This window comes from Chlamydotis macqueenii, chromosome 12 (genome assembly GCF_036417535.1).
Source record: "Chlamydotis macqueenii isolate bChlMac1 chromosome 12, bChlMac1.mat, whole genome shotgun sequence".
Classification (NCBI taxonomy): domain Eukaryota; kingdom Metazoa; phylum Chordata; class Aves; order Otidiformes; family Otididae; genus Chlamydotis; species Chlamydotis macqueenii.
The window spans coordinates 16,080,268-16,097,321 of NC_141567.1; the positions used below are offsets into that span (position 1 = coordinate 16,080,268).

General features: G+C 45.2%; 1 protein-coding gene across 1 annotated transcript in view; it reads right to left on the bottom strand.

Moving 5' to 3' along the window:
* Nucleotides 1–17,054, bottom strand: part of HCN4 (hyperpolarization activated cyclic nucleotide gated potassium channel 4) — a 102,355-nt gene that overhangs the window by 13,742 nt on the left and 71,559 nt on the right. The window contains exons 5-7 of the mRNA XM_086757268.1: nt 5,401–5,547; nt 3,201–3,441; nt 1,123–1,287 (exon numbers count right to left, since the gene is read on the bottom strand). Coding sequence (XP_086613394.1) covers nt 1,123–1,287; nt 3,201–3,441; nt 5,401–5,547 — 553 coding nt within the window. The remainder of the gene's footprint in view (nt 1–1,122; nt 1,288–3,200; nt 3,442–5,400; nt 5,548–17,054) is intronic.

The window sequence follows — 17,054 nt, forward strand, 5'->3', positions numbered from 1 at the left end:
TTCTGAAATGCTCACTCCTCAGCTCTGCAAAGACTTCTTGCATGACCTTGTATAAGTCACTTAATCTGTGTTAAACATCTCTGGCTGTGACCAAGGAATGTTATCCTGGTCTTCTCTAGTTAGACAAGGATGTTTGCAGCACGGGTTATGTCTCCCACAGGACAGGAGAGCATCCTGGGATGGATCACTGTGAGCTATAGCAACTCAATTATACTCTTTAGTTAATTGTGTTTAATTTGGGTTGTGGGAGGTTAGATTTATATCAATTGTTCCATGTCTTTGTTCAATCAGGTGCATATTTCTACTGAATGCATTTATAGTTGGACTCTAATGGAGAGTGAGGCAGGTGTTTTGTGGCTGTGTTTAGCTGATGGCTTTGCACAAGAGCCTTTTCAGGATCAGAAATCACCCAAAGCTTTCCCTTCCCTACAGCACTTCCTGCTTCTCCAGTTGCTTGTCAACTATGATGAGAAAAATCTGTCCCAAAAAGAAGCATATGGTCTGTATTTCATTATGCATTGATATACCATAGAACAATATTCTTCCTCATCAGTGTGGTTGCTAGTTTTTGTCTTAAAAAACACTAATACCAATAACCCAGGGAGTCATACCCTAGCCAGCATCCCTGCAAAACCAGGTCACACTCTAACAAACACCCAAGTCCCCATGCTGAGAGATTATTTCTGCCACAGAACATTTCACAAAAATACTGGAGTTTGCTTGCAGGACTTTGGGCTCACAGGCTGGTCTGTTTTCTCTTGAATCTGGAAGGCTGTGGGTATTTACACATTCTGAGCTAAAATTAAAAATCTAGTGAATTCACAAGCATGGCCTTGATGGCCTCAGATTGCAGATCTCAGTTCTAAAAGAACTCTTGGAAAGGGAAACAAATGAAAGCAGGAGCTGGCAGAAATGTGTACGTGTGAGAGAGAAAGAGAAAGAAGGATGTGGATTTAACTGATTGTGAATGGGGCTCCCTGTAGGAGCTGAAGTCAGGCAAGGAGAGGCAGGCTGGGATCTCCTTCGGGTCACAACTCCAGCACAGGAACTAAGGACCAAGTCTGGAGATAGGGTGCCAGGGCAGCAGGTACTGGGAAAGAGACCCTCACACCTTCTACTTACCAATTCTGTCCAGCCTGTCAAGAGCCACAGTTTCAAAAGCTCGCCGCATCATGGGATACTCTTCCAGCACCTCATTGAAGTTGTCCACTGAGAGGGAGTAGAGCCGGCAGTAGGTATCAGCTCTCACGCTGGCTGTGCGCCGGCCACGGGTCAGCAGGCAAATTTCTGGAACGAAAGCCTCAGCCTTAGAACACTGGGACAGACACCATCACCCGTGTGACACTGTCACTCAGGGGCAGTCCTGCCTGCCACCCCGTCTCTCGCTGGCTGGACTCTACCTGCATTCCCACTGAAAACATGAACAGTCGTAATATTCTGCAAATGCAGTAACATTTAAAAATACCAGGGGCTCAGTTGTGGCAGCTGCTACACACAATTGCACCTCAGGGATTCTGCTGATCTAATTAGCCAGTCAAGTTTTGTTATGGTGGATTATCAGAGATATCATTTGTGCATTCAGAGTGGAGAAGCTGTCTTTCTCAGCTCCTCACAGGCACCTGGGGGCAGAAGGTCAAGCTGTGCTCTCATTGAAGCTAATTCTCTCTCTAGATTTGTAGTAAAGGCTCTGTGCTGACCTGTGGCCTTTGTGCCTGGTAGTAATTTTGATCCCCACACCTAGAACATTTGTTTTTCAAAGTTCTCAAGGTTTTTTTTTGTAGATGTGCAACAAGCTTACAGATTGCCAGGGAAAGCCAAGTTAGTGGCACCTACTAACTCTTGGTGTATTTACACCGCAGTCAGCTACTCTTAGGAGGATGCTCAGCTGGTTACAGAACAGAAAGCCGTTGACTCTACCATAAATCCCTGACTTGGGCACAGATGCTCCTTGAACACTCAGCGGAGAGCTCCTGAATCCTGCTTGTCCACTGATAACACAGAGTACGAGCAGCTAAGACAGGCGCTTAAAGACAGACGGTGTGACCTAAAGGCTGACAGCACTCTTCTCTCTGCCGTGTTGGGCATCAGTTCACCAGCACCACTCTCAGCATTCATTCTGGGTCTACCCCAAAGCACTGATACAGCAGCACTACAAGGTTGTAAGTGCGTTATTAGGCTGCTTTCCTAAGGAAATCATGCTTATGAGACCCTGCTGGCTTTCAATGTGTGTGGTATCTAAAACATGTTGAACGTCATGGGCAATTGTAACCAAATCTGTTAGAGTCAGGGTATCCTGACTCCAACCCTGTAACTCCAAATCCCAGCAAACTGACTCAACTTACTAGGGACATGCAGAATCCTTGTATTCCAGGTAGGTGCAGACAAATTGTTTCATAGGAACTAAGAGTCTAAGAAGAGTGTAGGAAGTGTATTATAGGGATTTTTTAACAGAGAAAAGGCCTCACAGAAGGAAGGTTTCATGCTGCCCCCTCTCCGTAGGCCATTAATTGTGGTGCATTTGGTGCTTGTACTGAAACATGGATCTACCAGAGAACTGTCTGTCTTGGGCTCTCAGTGACGTCTCTATGGGGCTCTGATAGGAGGGGTGTCTCTGTGTTACTCATAAAAGCAATATCCTAAATCTTCTTTTATAGTCTTTTCTGACCTCATGCTAGTTTCACTGTTTCAGAGCTCTGCTGCTGATACCATTACGCCTGCCTGTTGACCTTCACGACATTTTGCTGAGCCACAGGCTGGGGAGATGACAGACCATGTTTTTTCCTCTGTGTTTATACAGTACCTTGTATGATAGATGCCAGACAGAAGGACTAGGCAACACTATAAATATGCTGGGAGAATTGAGAATGTTCCATTTTTTTTCCTTTAGGTTCTCAGTTTCACAGATCTGTCAGTTTGCTTGGGGCAAAAATAAATGAATCTACAAGAACTAAGTTTCCCTTTTCTGTTTTGTTATTATTTATTATCTAGACTCCTGCATTGCCTGTGAATCCCAGTCACCTCCCATTGCACAATTCACTACAGGGGAAGCTGCAAGACAGGTGAGATGAACAGAGGCAGAGGGTGGAGGAGGAGGCACCTGGGGTATCAGTGCCACTCGCTGCCATCTCTGTGCGTCCAGGACTTACCTTGTCCTGGACGCAGTGGGTATCACTATGTAAGGGTGACTCACTAACACACACCTCCAAAGTAGGAGCCATCTGCCAGCTTAGTCTCCTTGTTGCCTTTGGTGAGGACGCTCACCACTCCGTGCTGGATGAAGTACATCTTCTTGCCAATGGTGCCCTCCCGGATGATGTAATCCCCTGGCTGAAACACCTCGAACCGCAACTTGGTCAACATGGATGTCACAAAGTTGGGATCTGCGTTGGCAAAGAGGGGCATGGATGCAACCAGCTTCCGGCAGTTGAAGTTTATAATTTCCTGACCACAATGTGATGTAAAAGAGAGAAAGAAAAAGAGAGAGAAGGAAGGGGGAGAAAAGATGGGACAGGGAGCAGAAAAGACACACACATATGTTTAGTCAACATATAATAATCTATGAAGATCCCCCACCTGACCTGTGCATTACAAAGTGGGAAAAAAATGCTGTTCCTTTAGTCTGGCTGCCCCAGTGCAGGCTGGAATGGGCTCTGGATGCTCAGAGCACGTAGCAGCACGAGCTGAAGCAGACAGCTTGATACCATGCTTCGCTGCTTTCATTCATATCCTTTCTCTCTGAGCAGGAACAATACCCCCAAACCTCCCAAATGCACACAATATACCTCTTTCTACAGGAAACCTTGGACTGTGAGACATGCATAGCACTGGTGAAACGCTGTATGAAAAAGCCCAGGGCTCCTCTCTGGGAAAATGTTGTAACTCACCTTGGCAGCCCTACGTTCTCTGTTGCCCTTACCTGTCAATGAGATATTAAACAGCACAAACGTGCCAAAGTGCTCAGAGAAAGAATTATGCTGGGCAGATGGGGACAGCGTCAAGAGAGGGGAAGGAGAGGTGCACACCAGTCACTAGGGCATGGGCTGGATCATCAACCTCAGATGAAGAAAACCCAATTCAGCTGTTCAGCTGTCATACAGCAGACAGGGACTGTGCCTCCTCCTGTGGCCTGGTGTCACTCAGAGGGTATGACAGCAGTTTCCACTGCACAGGACCTGCTCTGTGCCATGTCAGCTCAGACTCCGAAAGTGATATCGAGTAAATCACCTCAGCACAACATTCCCCCGCCAAGTAGGGAAGGAGCATCTGGATGACTGGAGCAGGAAGAAAGAAGGCTGGGGAAGCACCTGTCTCCTCCTCACTGGGGTTCTTTTCAGGGTTGCCCTTTGAGACTTTGGCAGAACTAGTTTTAAAATATGGCTGGTAGATCCTCAGCTCTTCTCTCTCCTATGGAGGTAGATTACTGGGGGGAGGAAGTCAGAAGGAAGATTGCTTCTAGTGCTTTCAGTTAACATATTGGAGGCATATACTAGGGAGAACTTGCATTGCTAGGCTTCAGCTAGGGAAGGGAGTTTTCTGTAAAGAATCCTTTGAAGTGTGGGCCCTACTAGAAGGCTCCTCCTTCCTTTGACACTATGTGTGGCTACAGCTGATGGATGGGGCACAGATGAGGCTAGCACACTGCATAGTTGTTTATATAAATACACAGCTTAATATTAGGAAGCATGATGTGGGAGCTTACTGAGACGCCATATCAGGCAGCAGTGCATGTCTGTGCGGGGAGGGAAGGGGGCTTGCAGAAGTATCAAGTAATAGCAAGGCACTTTCCAGAGTGCTCTCCTGCAGGGGATGACATTGCCAGACACTGCCATGGCCTCAGGAAGTGCCAAGAAGTACCTGTTCACATGCTGAGTGGGTGGCAGGGCCTGCATATTGCAGCCCCCATTGCCTTTCTGTCAGACATCACTTGTGCTGCAGCAGTTAACAGACTCAGGCAGGAGTCCTGCAAATGCCAAAGGCCTGGGTTTCTCTCTCCGTAGTAGTGACTTCTGCTGTGACCAAGGCAAGGGAATACCAGACATACACCAATGGCGAGGACAGTCACTCCCTCTGAATGAAACTGTCTCCAGTAGAGACATAGTCAAGCTGTGGACCATGTTCTTCTTGGCCTTGCTCTCACAAAAAAAAATAGGCACAGCACAGAACAGGTACAGCCCCAAGCAAAATGGGGCCTTTATGGCTGCTCAGACACATGGACCTCTGCTGGGCATGGCATTAGAGCATACACAGAACCAATGCTACTGGGAAAGCTGGCCTCCCACCACTCCCATCAACTGATGGTGTCCTCTGTGAAATGCTGGGACAGGATACTGCACACCAGGAACTCCACAGCTGCCAAAGATGACAGGAACATGCATTGCCCCTTCACTGACCCCTTCTTACCTCTCGGAGGGGCTCGCTCAGCTCTCCCAGGATGCTCTCCTCATCAAACATCTTCCCCTGGTAGCGGTGCTCATAGTAATCATGGATACGCTGACGCATGTCTGCAGGCAGCTTGTGGAAGGACATATACTGCTCCACTTGTTTGTACTGTGCGGTGGAGAGAGGAAGAGAAGGAGTTACCAGGACATGCAACAAATAGCACGTGCTCATGGACAAGCACATACTAGACCGTACCCATACCTGCTTCCTTCATGCCAAGCCAGGCCCAGGCGGATAAATCTGATGTAGGACAGAACAATTGTCTGAACACACGGGGAGTCTGCAGACACCTTTGTTAGATTCCCCAGATGGTTGCCCCAAGTTTTAACCTTTAAATTTACATTTAGTCAGTTACATTCTGGAGAAAACTCCTCATTCCCTGGGTGCTGGGCAGCCCAGGCGCCTGTTCTGTCCTACACACACACAGCAAAAGCTGGGAGCAGAGATGAGTAAAAAGTGGTCAGCCGGGAATCTCCTCTCAGCAAATAATGCTGAGCAAAGACTGTCCAAACCCTGTGCAGAATGAGAGCAAAAGGTACAATGTGCCCACAACAGAAGGTTTTCCCATGACACACAGCAGAATGGCAGCCAGGGTGTATGACCAGTAAGTGATGTGCAGCACCTTAAGGCCTCAGCCAAGCACAGGAACCCACTGTACCAAGGGCTGTACAAAGCAGCAGAACACAGTTGTGCCTTGGATGTTCACCGCCACAGACAAACTGAAGGACACACACAGACTGAAAGAACAGTTACTGGGCTGAAGATGCAGTACTTGTGGCCTGCTTTTCCTCTCCTCTGTGTTCTTGTCTGTGCCAGCTATGATAGCACCTTTGCTCTCTCACTTAGGGCTGCACAGGTCCAGAATTTCTTCACCTTTTGCTGGGTCCCTATTGCCCCATGCACTTTGCTAACCTGTCCATATTTTTACCTAATGATTTGCACTTCCATCATGTCATTTAGAGGGGAATACAAGGGCACACTGACTGATGCCAGAGTGGTATTTGGGGATGAATGGTGCTTTTGTGACCAAATGACACTTCCTCAAGGGCACAGGACTGTAAATGGGTCCACTTGCCTTAAAGGTGCGGCAGGAACAAGGTGTGCGCATTGGAATGGTCATGCTCCCTCCCGCTGGTATGCACTACAGAATATGATCCTGAGCATGTACCATACTAAATAATGCTGACAAAAGGACTATGCTCCCCCTTTGCCACCCCTCTTTCCCTGCTTCTCCCTGATAAATCTGTCCCTGAATGTCCCTGAATGTCTTAAGCTTGTGCTTAAGAGCCTAATTACCAAACTTCTGCTCATTACAGACCTCCCCTGCACACACTAGTGTCACTCTGCTCTCAGTACAGTCTGTGCTGGCACTGCCTTGCATGCTAACAACTTGATCTGCACCAGAGAGGAGAAGGAATTACTCTAAGAAGCCAAGGTGGCAGAGGGGACACTCGGGGTTTCCTGGCATTTCCAGAGCTTTTTGTCTGTAGCTAGCAGCAGAGGAGCTGGCTGTAAATATTCATGATCACTACAGCATGATCAAAGTCAAGCGAGTCACTACCTCCCCACAGGGAACCAGGCAGGGAACTGGCAATGAACGCTGCACTTTATTACTTGGATTGCTGAAGTTCTGTAGAGACCGGCAGGACACCGTGTCAGGTGGCGCTATGCTTGGTGCTGCACAGAGTCTGCAGCTCATGAATGAGGGAGATAAAGGGAGCAGAAACCAACACCTCACATGTGGATAACTGACTGGTCTGAGCCCATTGAGCTTGTCACAAGATGCCTCTCATCACCTGCTGCCAGCCACCTGCCCGCTACCCCTCTTCTTTCCACCATAAAGACCTGTGATCAATCTTCAGCTGACCTTTGCTTCTTGAGAAAAAATATCCGCAGCTTCTCAGATTCACAAGCACAGGTTGGATGGGGTGGCTCAGACTCTTTGCTTATTCACTACTGTACATGGATTTATTGCTTTGTAACAAAGAGCAATGAATTACTGCTCTGCAAAGTCCCTAGGGCTTGTCAGATTCTCCGACATCACTGTCCCTAGATAAGGCTCAGAGTAAAAACAGCACAAATTTACTTCACTAGAAAAAAAAATTCTGCTTCCGATTACAAATTAAAAAGATGGTTATAAAAGTAAATTGTAAAATAAGAAACCACAATTCTCTGTCATAGTTAACAAGAGGTATACATCTTGGCTCTCCTGTCTTTGCTCTCATCTCACCCATGCCTGCTAGAGAGTTCTGTGGGCTCTTAACTCTCCCTTGTGCAGAGATGAAGTCCTGCAGAAGTGCCCAGAAATGAAAGCATCAGCCCCTTCTCTCTATGTTTGATAAGTTCAAGATTCATGTGGAATTTTCCCCCTTTCCTTGGAGCTACTGAGCCAGGCTGAAGGCCACCACTCTTGCAGTGTCAAGCATCAATAGAGACTAACCAAAAGGCCACTAAAAAGCTGCATGAGGGGGGGCCTCTCAAAGGGTAGTGGGATGCACATGTCTCTTTTCAGCTCTAAAATGTAAATGAGATCACTCCTGAGGTCACCAGCAACACTCAATGATGGGACAAAGCAAAGCAGTAAGGGTAATCGTGTGGTGAACATCAACAGCAGAGTGCATGGGGATTAAAGACTTTGCCTGATAACCCTGAATTTTCAGGTCTTCCGTTTTAAACTGAGGCCCTGATACTGTGCAGATCTGGCACCCTCTAAAGCCACTTCATGCCCCCTTGAGCTGGCACCCCTTTAAGTGCCTTTCAGATGTGGCCAGGCCTAACCTGACAGCCCCTTTTTGCCTCCTTTCTCCCTTGTCTGAACTTGTCTGTTCAGTCTTCCTACTTGTCTCCATGTCCCCAGTGTGACCTGTCCTCAGAGGAACATGCAGAGATTAGTGGCCTCTCTGAGGTTTTCAACTAGAAAGATTCATTTAGGAATTATTTAAAACTCTCTGAAGACAATCGAGTCCATTTAAATCCTAACTCATTTTCTTAAGTCTGTTTTTCCTCAAATAAGCCCTTGAAGGAGGTATTAATATATCAAAAGGGAACCATTTAGATGACTATTTTCCTTCTATAACTGGCCACTTTCCCTAGTTGTCTCACCACTCCCCTCCCCTTCTACCAAAGCTCATCTCATTCACAGTCCAAAGAGAAATAACTATTTTAACGCCTTCCATGCTCTCAATCTCTGTCATGAATCCTCCTCTCTCTGACAGCAATAAATCACTGGCTGAAAAGGCTGGATTATTTCTTTGCCCTACTTCTGCATATAAAAAAGATCCTGCATCTGAGAATAGCTGCTCCCATCCCAGTCCTAGCACTGACATCTCTTTGAGTCCTCTTTCAGTCCACATACATCACTCTTCAGAGCTTCAGAGAAACATTGATTTCCATTTTGCATCTCAGTTAATTCAAACACTTTCACAGTATGCCTACCAACACGGGCATGAAGACACAACCCACTGTAGTGAAGGCACTTGGGATGCTTGTCTCCATTTATCCAAAGATAAATATACATAGTACTTGCATCCTTCCAAAAACAGGCTGAAATCACTGTGGGACAGAGCTTAATCTCAGTCACAGTCTCCACATCTGGACTCCATGGAAGTCAATAGACATGCACTTGTGTAAGAAAAAGGAGAATCAAACAGAGTAATACACTTTCAATTAAATGAAAAATTATGATGCTCTGACAGTATTTTGAATGCTAGTAGTATATATTCTGTGAGACTGGATTAACATACACATGAGCAGCCACGACATACAATGTTGTGACTCTCTCAAGTGGATTAGTGCTTCAGAGGTGTAAAGATCAAGCAGTGAGAATCACCAGATCGAGTGTCTTGGTGGGACACGGTTGCATCTTTTTTTAATTTTCTCTGACCTAGGATTAGCAGCTCCCCAGTATTTAGTAATCATCAAACAAAATAAATTATGAGTTCCATTTCTTTTGTCTTTTAAGTCATTCATATTCCCATCCTCAGGATTTGTTCTAAGACCAGATATACGTCTTACTCAAAATGATCAAGACACACATTCACATGGAGTCAACATATTCAGGATCAGTCCTAGCTTATATAATTTTGCCCCTTTCTCTTCCTGAAATTTTGCTGAGAACTGTAACTGGTGCAGGCTATCAGTTTGTCCTGAGTCTGCCAACACTTAGGAATGCAGTTTGCTCTACATACATACTCATGCTCATGAGCACTGTCCTGCTGTTTTCCAACAAGAATATAGACATTCATAAATTTTAATGTGCACAGGGCTGTCTGCTCCATAGGAATAGTAAAGTGATTGAGAGGAGCTGTATTCAGGCTGTCCTTTCCACACCCTCCAGCCCCCAGGCAGCAAGAGCATGGGCTTACAGATGAGGCTGAAGCAGGAGCTGGATTCCTTCACAGGAGGAATCAGAGGAAACTCTAAGTGAACTAGTCAGTGGAAAGAGAGCTGGGGTGCCTGCATGAGGGGAGTGGTAGTGAGGGGGGATCAGTGTGTGCTACAGGTAAATTGTAGCAGGTTGTATAGGAATTGGTGGTTATTTCAATACAAACGCAACAAGAACAACTCAGACCACATCTAGCACAGCACCAAACATTATCAGTGCTACCTTTGTTTTCTGATTAATGAACTAAATTTAAATTCACGTCCATCTACTCTTCAGCTTGGGAAGCTATGCAATAGCTACGTCCATTCTGCAAAAACTTTATGCAATGTCCTGGTTCTGAGTTCTTCCAAAGACTGGCTTAATTTTTGTACCACCGCACTAGTTCAATTTGCTGCAGGAAGATTACTTTTAAGTGTTACATGTTACATGTTGAAAAACATGGAACGCTTTTACCCCCACTGCAGTGATACTTTCAGAAATTACCTTACCCAGAATCTTTATCTCTTGCTATGTTACAAAGACCACAGACACTAGCAGAATATTCTTGGAGCCTTTTTTCCACTTTCTAGACAACATTCATTACAGTGAGGATGGCTGTAATGATCAGCTGCCATAGCTGCCTCCCCTTGCTGTTAATCAGTACCTATTCAGGCAAGGATTATGCTTCAGGCAATCCCATTTCTGGGCTATGAGATGTCAACAGACCGAGTAGGGTCAATTATGAGCCTGATGAAACAGTTGTTTACGTCCTCCCGTTGGCTGCATTGCTGCAGTGGCCGCAGCGCAAGCCAGGGAACCCCACCATGGGGGATGGTGCTGTGCACGTATAGTGCTGAGCTTGCAATCACACACCCAGAGGACATTGCCTGGCTTTGGATCTGAAAGCAGATCCAAGGACCTTGGGAAAAATCTCTTTGCATTAAATGTGAGCAATGCCCTGTTTGTCTGCTCTTACCGGTGCTCAGCCTTAAGGTTTAATCCTGTGCATCACACCAGGGTAGCACAATGATGAATGTGTTATGTACAAACCTGTACGCCATGGCTACAGAAACAGACTAGCTCCAGCCTGGGAAAGGCACCTGAGGAGAATGCCTTGCTAGGTTTCAGAGGTGACATCCTAACATAAGTCAACAGTCCAGCACAGGGGGAACTTTTGGACCCAGTCAATGAATTTTTTATTATTCACTGAGCACTGTGAAACTCATATCACAGGATATTTTGGAGATGTCAGGTTGTGTCACTGGATCCACATATCTGGATGTGCGATGGGGAAAAAAAAAAGATCAACATTACTTTCATCAGAAGAGTAGAACGAAGGAGATGAGGTAAAATCTGCAACCAGACAAAGGTTGGAGATAAGAAAGAGGGAACAGCAAGTCTGTGCACTTTGAAATCAGTATTGCTGGGAGCAGCCTTTTGCCAGGAGAGACGGCTCAGCAGGAAGGCTTAGCGCTTCGCATTATGATGTATTTATTTATTTATTTACAGTTCAAGTGCCAAAATGAATTTCAAAACTGATAATGAAGTTTGAAATCCCACACTGGGATATGAAAAACTGCTGAGGCAAGAGCTCTTTCCTTTCCGTGACAACACATGCAGTGCTTGCGCATGCACAAACATACTGCTCAGAGCAGGCTGTCACTGATGTTGCTGAAAGAACAGAACTATCTGTCTGGCTTCCACTCTCAGAAATAAGATGTCAAAATCCTAGCTACAATCACAGTATCTCTGTTAGAGCAAACCAAGATGAATCCCCAACGTAAACCTGCTGATAGAAGGCAATCTACATGGCAGTTTTGTTTTTCCTTCTGTAAAGATGTGCTACTAAGACACTGCAATGTCACTGACTCCTTCTTTCCCTTGTCCGCATGAGCATGGAGAGGGTACTGCATGTACCCCTGCACTTCATCGCAGTCATATGCTCCATATAGGCACTGTCCTTCTAAAATGGACACACTCACAAACCTGGGCACTGAACTCTCTGCTTTAAGTGCTGACTGATCACCACTGCATAGATACTGAGAAGACATGTTTTACAGCTTCAAAATGGGGATTCTCTTAGGAAGACATGGGTAAACAGTTTCAAGGAATAGTAAGTTAAGTTCACCAATGAAATATTCTTCTGCAAGAACAAAAACTACTCAACTCATGTTTAGCTAAGGCCATAAAGGGAAGGCAATTTGCACTGCAAGATGTTTTTAGAAGAAACCATTAGGTTTTAATTCAGAAAAGATTTCCATTTTATAACCAAGTCAGGATTCTTTCATTAAAAGGATTAAATAACCTTAAAACAATTGACATAAATTTCTAATATTTTGGTGAGCTGAACTGGACAAATCATTATTTATGCCATTTCATTACCTATTTCTTACAAATATTCTTCTAAAATCGAGATGTATGTGGTATGTGTAAAAGAACAGCTGCCTTGTAGCACTGGATGTACAGTTCTGAGCTAGCCATTCTCACTGGATCTTGACTGCTCACTGCCTGAAAGTAGTTAGGGACTTTGAATCACAGAGTCAAAGGATGATGTAAGTAGGAAGGGACCAAAGGAGGGCCAGCTTACATCAGGTTGTAATTTTCTTGCAACATCCTTGGACCTACTATCACATGTGGGTGGGTGTGCACAGAAGGTGGGAATGGGGGACCCTTTTTGCTATTCCAGCCATTAACATGTCAGGGGAGAAGCTGGACCCCTCCTGTTAACCTGAACTGCATCTAACCTTGCTCCTTTCACTTGCCGACTCTGGACTACAAACCAGCCAGAAAACCCAGCCCCGATAACAGAAGAAACTACCTAGAGGCACTGCTGAGACACCCAGCTCAGTGCACATCAGAGCCCTTGCATCTAGACACAATCAACAAAGCACATCATTTATAAGCCTTGTTATCAACCTCAAATGCTTTGATTGACACTAACATGGGACATCATAGTTCTCAGGCCACCTCTTAAGAGACTGAGCTAATATAGAACTACTGCAGTCATAACAGGATGAAGTAAGACTCTCCAAACTTTTTTCCAATTAGTAAATTTGATTAAATTTTGCATTTGATTAAATTTTCCAGACACCTTTAATTTCTGGAGTGCCGCACACTCCCTACCCTCTCCTTCACACACATTACCAGAAGAGTAAGGGAGCTTTGCAGCTTTCCTGACATCCAGAACTGAGATGTTAGCTCAGGAGGGGAACTTCCACATAACAGCTTTGGACTCTACGAATCTGGGAATGCCACCTGAGAACATACAGACAGTGGTGAGAAATCTTCTTGGGAATGGCACTTGAAATCCTATCCAGAGTGCTAGCGAACATGAAGTCTCCCAACTGACAGGTTTGTGGCAGAGTAGACGTAGAAATAATAGCAATCTTTGCCCAGCTCCATTCTAACAGAGCAGCTGACTCTGGTTATCTTAATGTATCTGCGCTGTGTCGTCCCCAAGGTAGCACTGGCGAAGCCAACCCTGGAGCCACAAGAATTAATATAGCTTTGGTACAGTGCTGTGCTTGGGTTAATTAGCTGTGCTTAAAGGAAGGGTGGAGGGGGGGGTAATCAGCAAGGGCATGTTGCCAGACTAATGTGATTATACTGTATCCAGGAGCCCAGCTAGGATCTCTGCACCGAATTCCCTGCACGCATTCATTTGGAGGCAGTTCAGAACACTGAACTGCATAGTAAAACAGCCTAAAACCACAGGAGTAGCCATGAAGTGTCAGGCTGAGGGCTCCTCTCAGCTGTTGGTGTGTTTCCGACAGTTTCAGGTGATTTGAGGACGAGGAGAAAGAATAAAAGACGTACACAGCAATCCAGCTGCTGGTCATACTCTCCTAACTTTTCCGACAAAAGCAGTTTAGGATACTCACTGCCAGGGGTTGTATCTCCATCTTAGCATTCAATAACACTTGAAAGATTTTCCTTATGTGAATTTGTGTTAATATTCTGAGGCTGATCAAACTTTGCACCTCTACAGCACCTTCTAGCAGTGAGTTCCACAGTTTAATTACATACCATTAAAAAAATCACTCCTTAAACCTGCTGCCTAATAAGCCTCTATACTGCTGGTCTCCAAGAAAGGGCAAGGATTGATCAAGCCCAGAAGACTGATTCTCAGCTCTCACTGTAGTAGGCACACACAATGGTGATGTCGCATTTCCCCTCTAACAAATATTGGTCTAACATCTGCTTTGTCTCCAACAGAGATGGAACATTTCAGTTGTTATGCTTCAGCTTTTACAGTTACTAGATTTTCCACAATTACTCTTTGTTGAATTCAGGCTGGTGGCAGAAGGGCTGAAATGTTGATACTTGGACAGTAAAGTGCTTTTTTTGCTTGGATAGCCAGACCATGGGATAAAACTGTGGCAAGAAGGACTGTGCTGATGGTTAAGCAGGGCTGTTTCAGGAACTGAGAGGTCATGTCATTAGTGCTTCTGAAGGATCTATAAAGTGTTTCTCTCTTTAGTGTTACCTGCTTGCCCCCTTGCAACTGTGCTGCAGCAGGTGCTTCTTCATAATAATGACAAGCGAATATGCAAGTATCTATCCAGTTTTAATATATATTTTAAGAACAAGAGGCATTGGATAGTTCAGAGTTCATTGGATAGTTCCGATACTGATAGTTCAGGAAGGAGGAGAAGCAGGGGATTGAATGTTGAGAACAGAGAACTTTAGGAAACACAAGTGTAGCAGACAGATCTTGAAGAGAGATGAGGGCCTGGAAGGAGAGATTGCGGCTTTGCTGGGCTCTGCAATGCTGACAGCAGCAATTCCTACTTCTCATCAGTCATTCTTCCATATGTACCTGAGAAGATAACATGGGAGAGCCGTGCCTCTCTGCAGGATGCCCATCACTGCTTGCATCCTGCTGGGATGGGAGAGTGAAGCCCAGAGTCTCTCTCTGCTTTGTTCCAAGGAGCATAGCTGCAGTAAGCAGCATAATCACTGCTACCAAAAGCCTCAAGGTTACAGAGTCTGCTGGGGAGGATGAGCGTGTGTGTGTGGTGACTTGACATAAATATTAATACAGTTGAGTTTTAGGACTGGAGAAATAAATTAATAGGGAAACCTGCAAAAAGCATGAAAATAACTTGCATATCAGTCTGGTTTATTAATCTCCTGGGCAGGAAATACTCTTCCTCTCTTGTAAGCCACAGTTACTGCAGGTTGTGGGGTAATTTCACAGTCAATGATGAACTTACACTTTAAGGCTTGAGCTGATCCACAAATAGCTGAACAGGCCTTGAGCCTTTGCTCTTGCTTATGGACCCCCTCCACCAGCACCAACTCTGGCACTCACTGGACTTTACAGTAAGCTAATTCAGTCCACTAATCTGGCAGAAAACTAACTCAAAAGGCAGAAATCAGCTTAGTAAAGGTCTGAGAAGTACAAAAGATGCTGCACAAGAGTGAAATAGTACAGTGAGAGTAGTGGCAGGGAGAAGTGGGTGAGAAAGGGTATGTGAGGCTTCCCCTCTTTGATCAAAGCTGTCAGATCAATTAAGTTATAATATAAAACTGCACAACATGACTTTGGGAAATTTTTTCTATCAGAATTGTTCCAGAGGGACTTGTAGTAATATTCCCTCACATGCAGAAAATAGACACCAATCTTGAGTGCAAAGATATCTTGGAGTTAGACACCAGACTGAGGTTAAGAGATAAGAGCCAGCTCCTGATCCTGCCGCCAACTCTCTCTGTGACCATGGGCAACTAATTTAGGGCATAACACACTCTGCAATGCAAGATGGGACAGGTCCTTTTAACTTTGCCTCTGAGACTGGAAATAAAACAGCCACTTCAGAGTGCCAGATCTAAAGAGCTATTCTGATTCAGAGCTTTTTAAGGGAGGCACAGAGCCAGACTTACACAATGGCTGCGCCACTTCCAGTGCCTGAGCTGGTGTGAGTGCTCTGTGCCACACGGGACTCCCCACTTGTACTCAGAAACCTCAGCACTACACTGTCTTGGAGGGTGCAATTTTCCTCTCCAAATCTTCCATGCTTCCTACCACTCCATCGATCCTATACAGCTTCCCTGCATTGCAGAAACCAGCATAGCATGAAGTCAGATGCTACAGGAGGAGATTTAGACAGGACAGGGATCGGATGTCCAAATCCTCAATTAATCCTACCCAGAGTGAGACAAGCCTGCTACTGAAGCCAATAGAAAGCATATCATGGCTTTTATTCCTCTTCCCAAAAGCCTTGTTTGTACAAGGGAAGAATAAGTTGGTTTGGCAGAGATCTAGACAATCTGAAACTTCACCACAAACTCAGTTCTGAACCTTGTCCTGACGGTTACACAAAGCAAAGCCCATCAATACAGTTCTTAGCTATAGCCTTCTGTCCTGTTACTACATTATTTCTGTTATTCCTCTCCCTCCCCACTGTCTCCCCTTTCTTTGGCTACTCCCAGAACAGCTAAAATCTCTGTAGTCTGAGCTTCTGCTGAGGTGAGGGGCAGAGCCCTGTTTGCAGCCCAAAGGTGTACTAGGAGAGGTCTCTAAACTGTCTACTTCTACCAATTGACCTGCAAACTTGTTGAGATTCTTTGCTTATAATATGCTTCAACAGACACATTGTCCCATGAGGACTGAACTAAATTGAGTTGCAGGGCTGCAAATCACGAAGCAGTCTCATTTTAATCATGGCTATTTGAGTGCTAAGGAATGCAGAAAGTAAATACATATTTGGTTTTAGGCCATCATTTGTCCCATTTGCAGGAAGAAAATTAACGTACTCAATCCCTGAGGCTTTATTCCTAGGAGAATACCTTGGGAAATAAACCTGCTATAACCACTACACATGAAATATACCCTTTGTTAAATCCTCTACTCACTGCTTTTGTCACAAAGCTTTTCTCCTGGATCTATTAACCCTCTCATTCACATCTCCAATTCTAATCAGGCTTTAACATCTCACATTCTTCCATGCCAGTCACAGTCCCCGGTGGCTTACTGGTGATGGATTTCCCTTAGCTCTGACTGGAATCCAACTTCCAGGGTCAAGTTCTGTCCTTGTCTTCAAATGCGGCTTGGGAAAAAAAAGCACAGTGCCCAGTCCTGCAGGTGTAAACTTGGCTGCGGCTAGGCTGACCAGGTGGTTGGATTTGCAAATCAGTCCTTGACTTCTATGTTACTTCAAATACATTTGAATAAATAATCTGCATTCACAGACTCGATCAGCTTGCATTCCTAGTGCTGCCTTGTCCTTCTCTTTGGTACGCCTTACTCTCA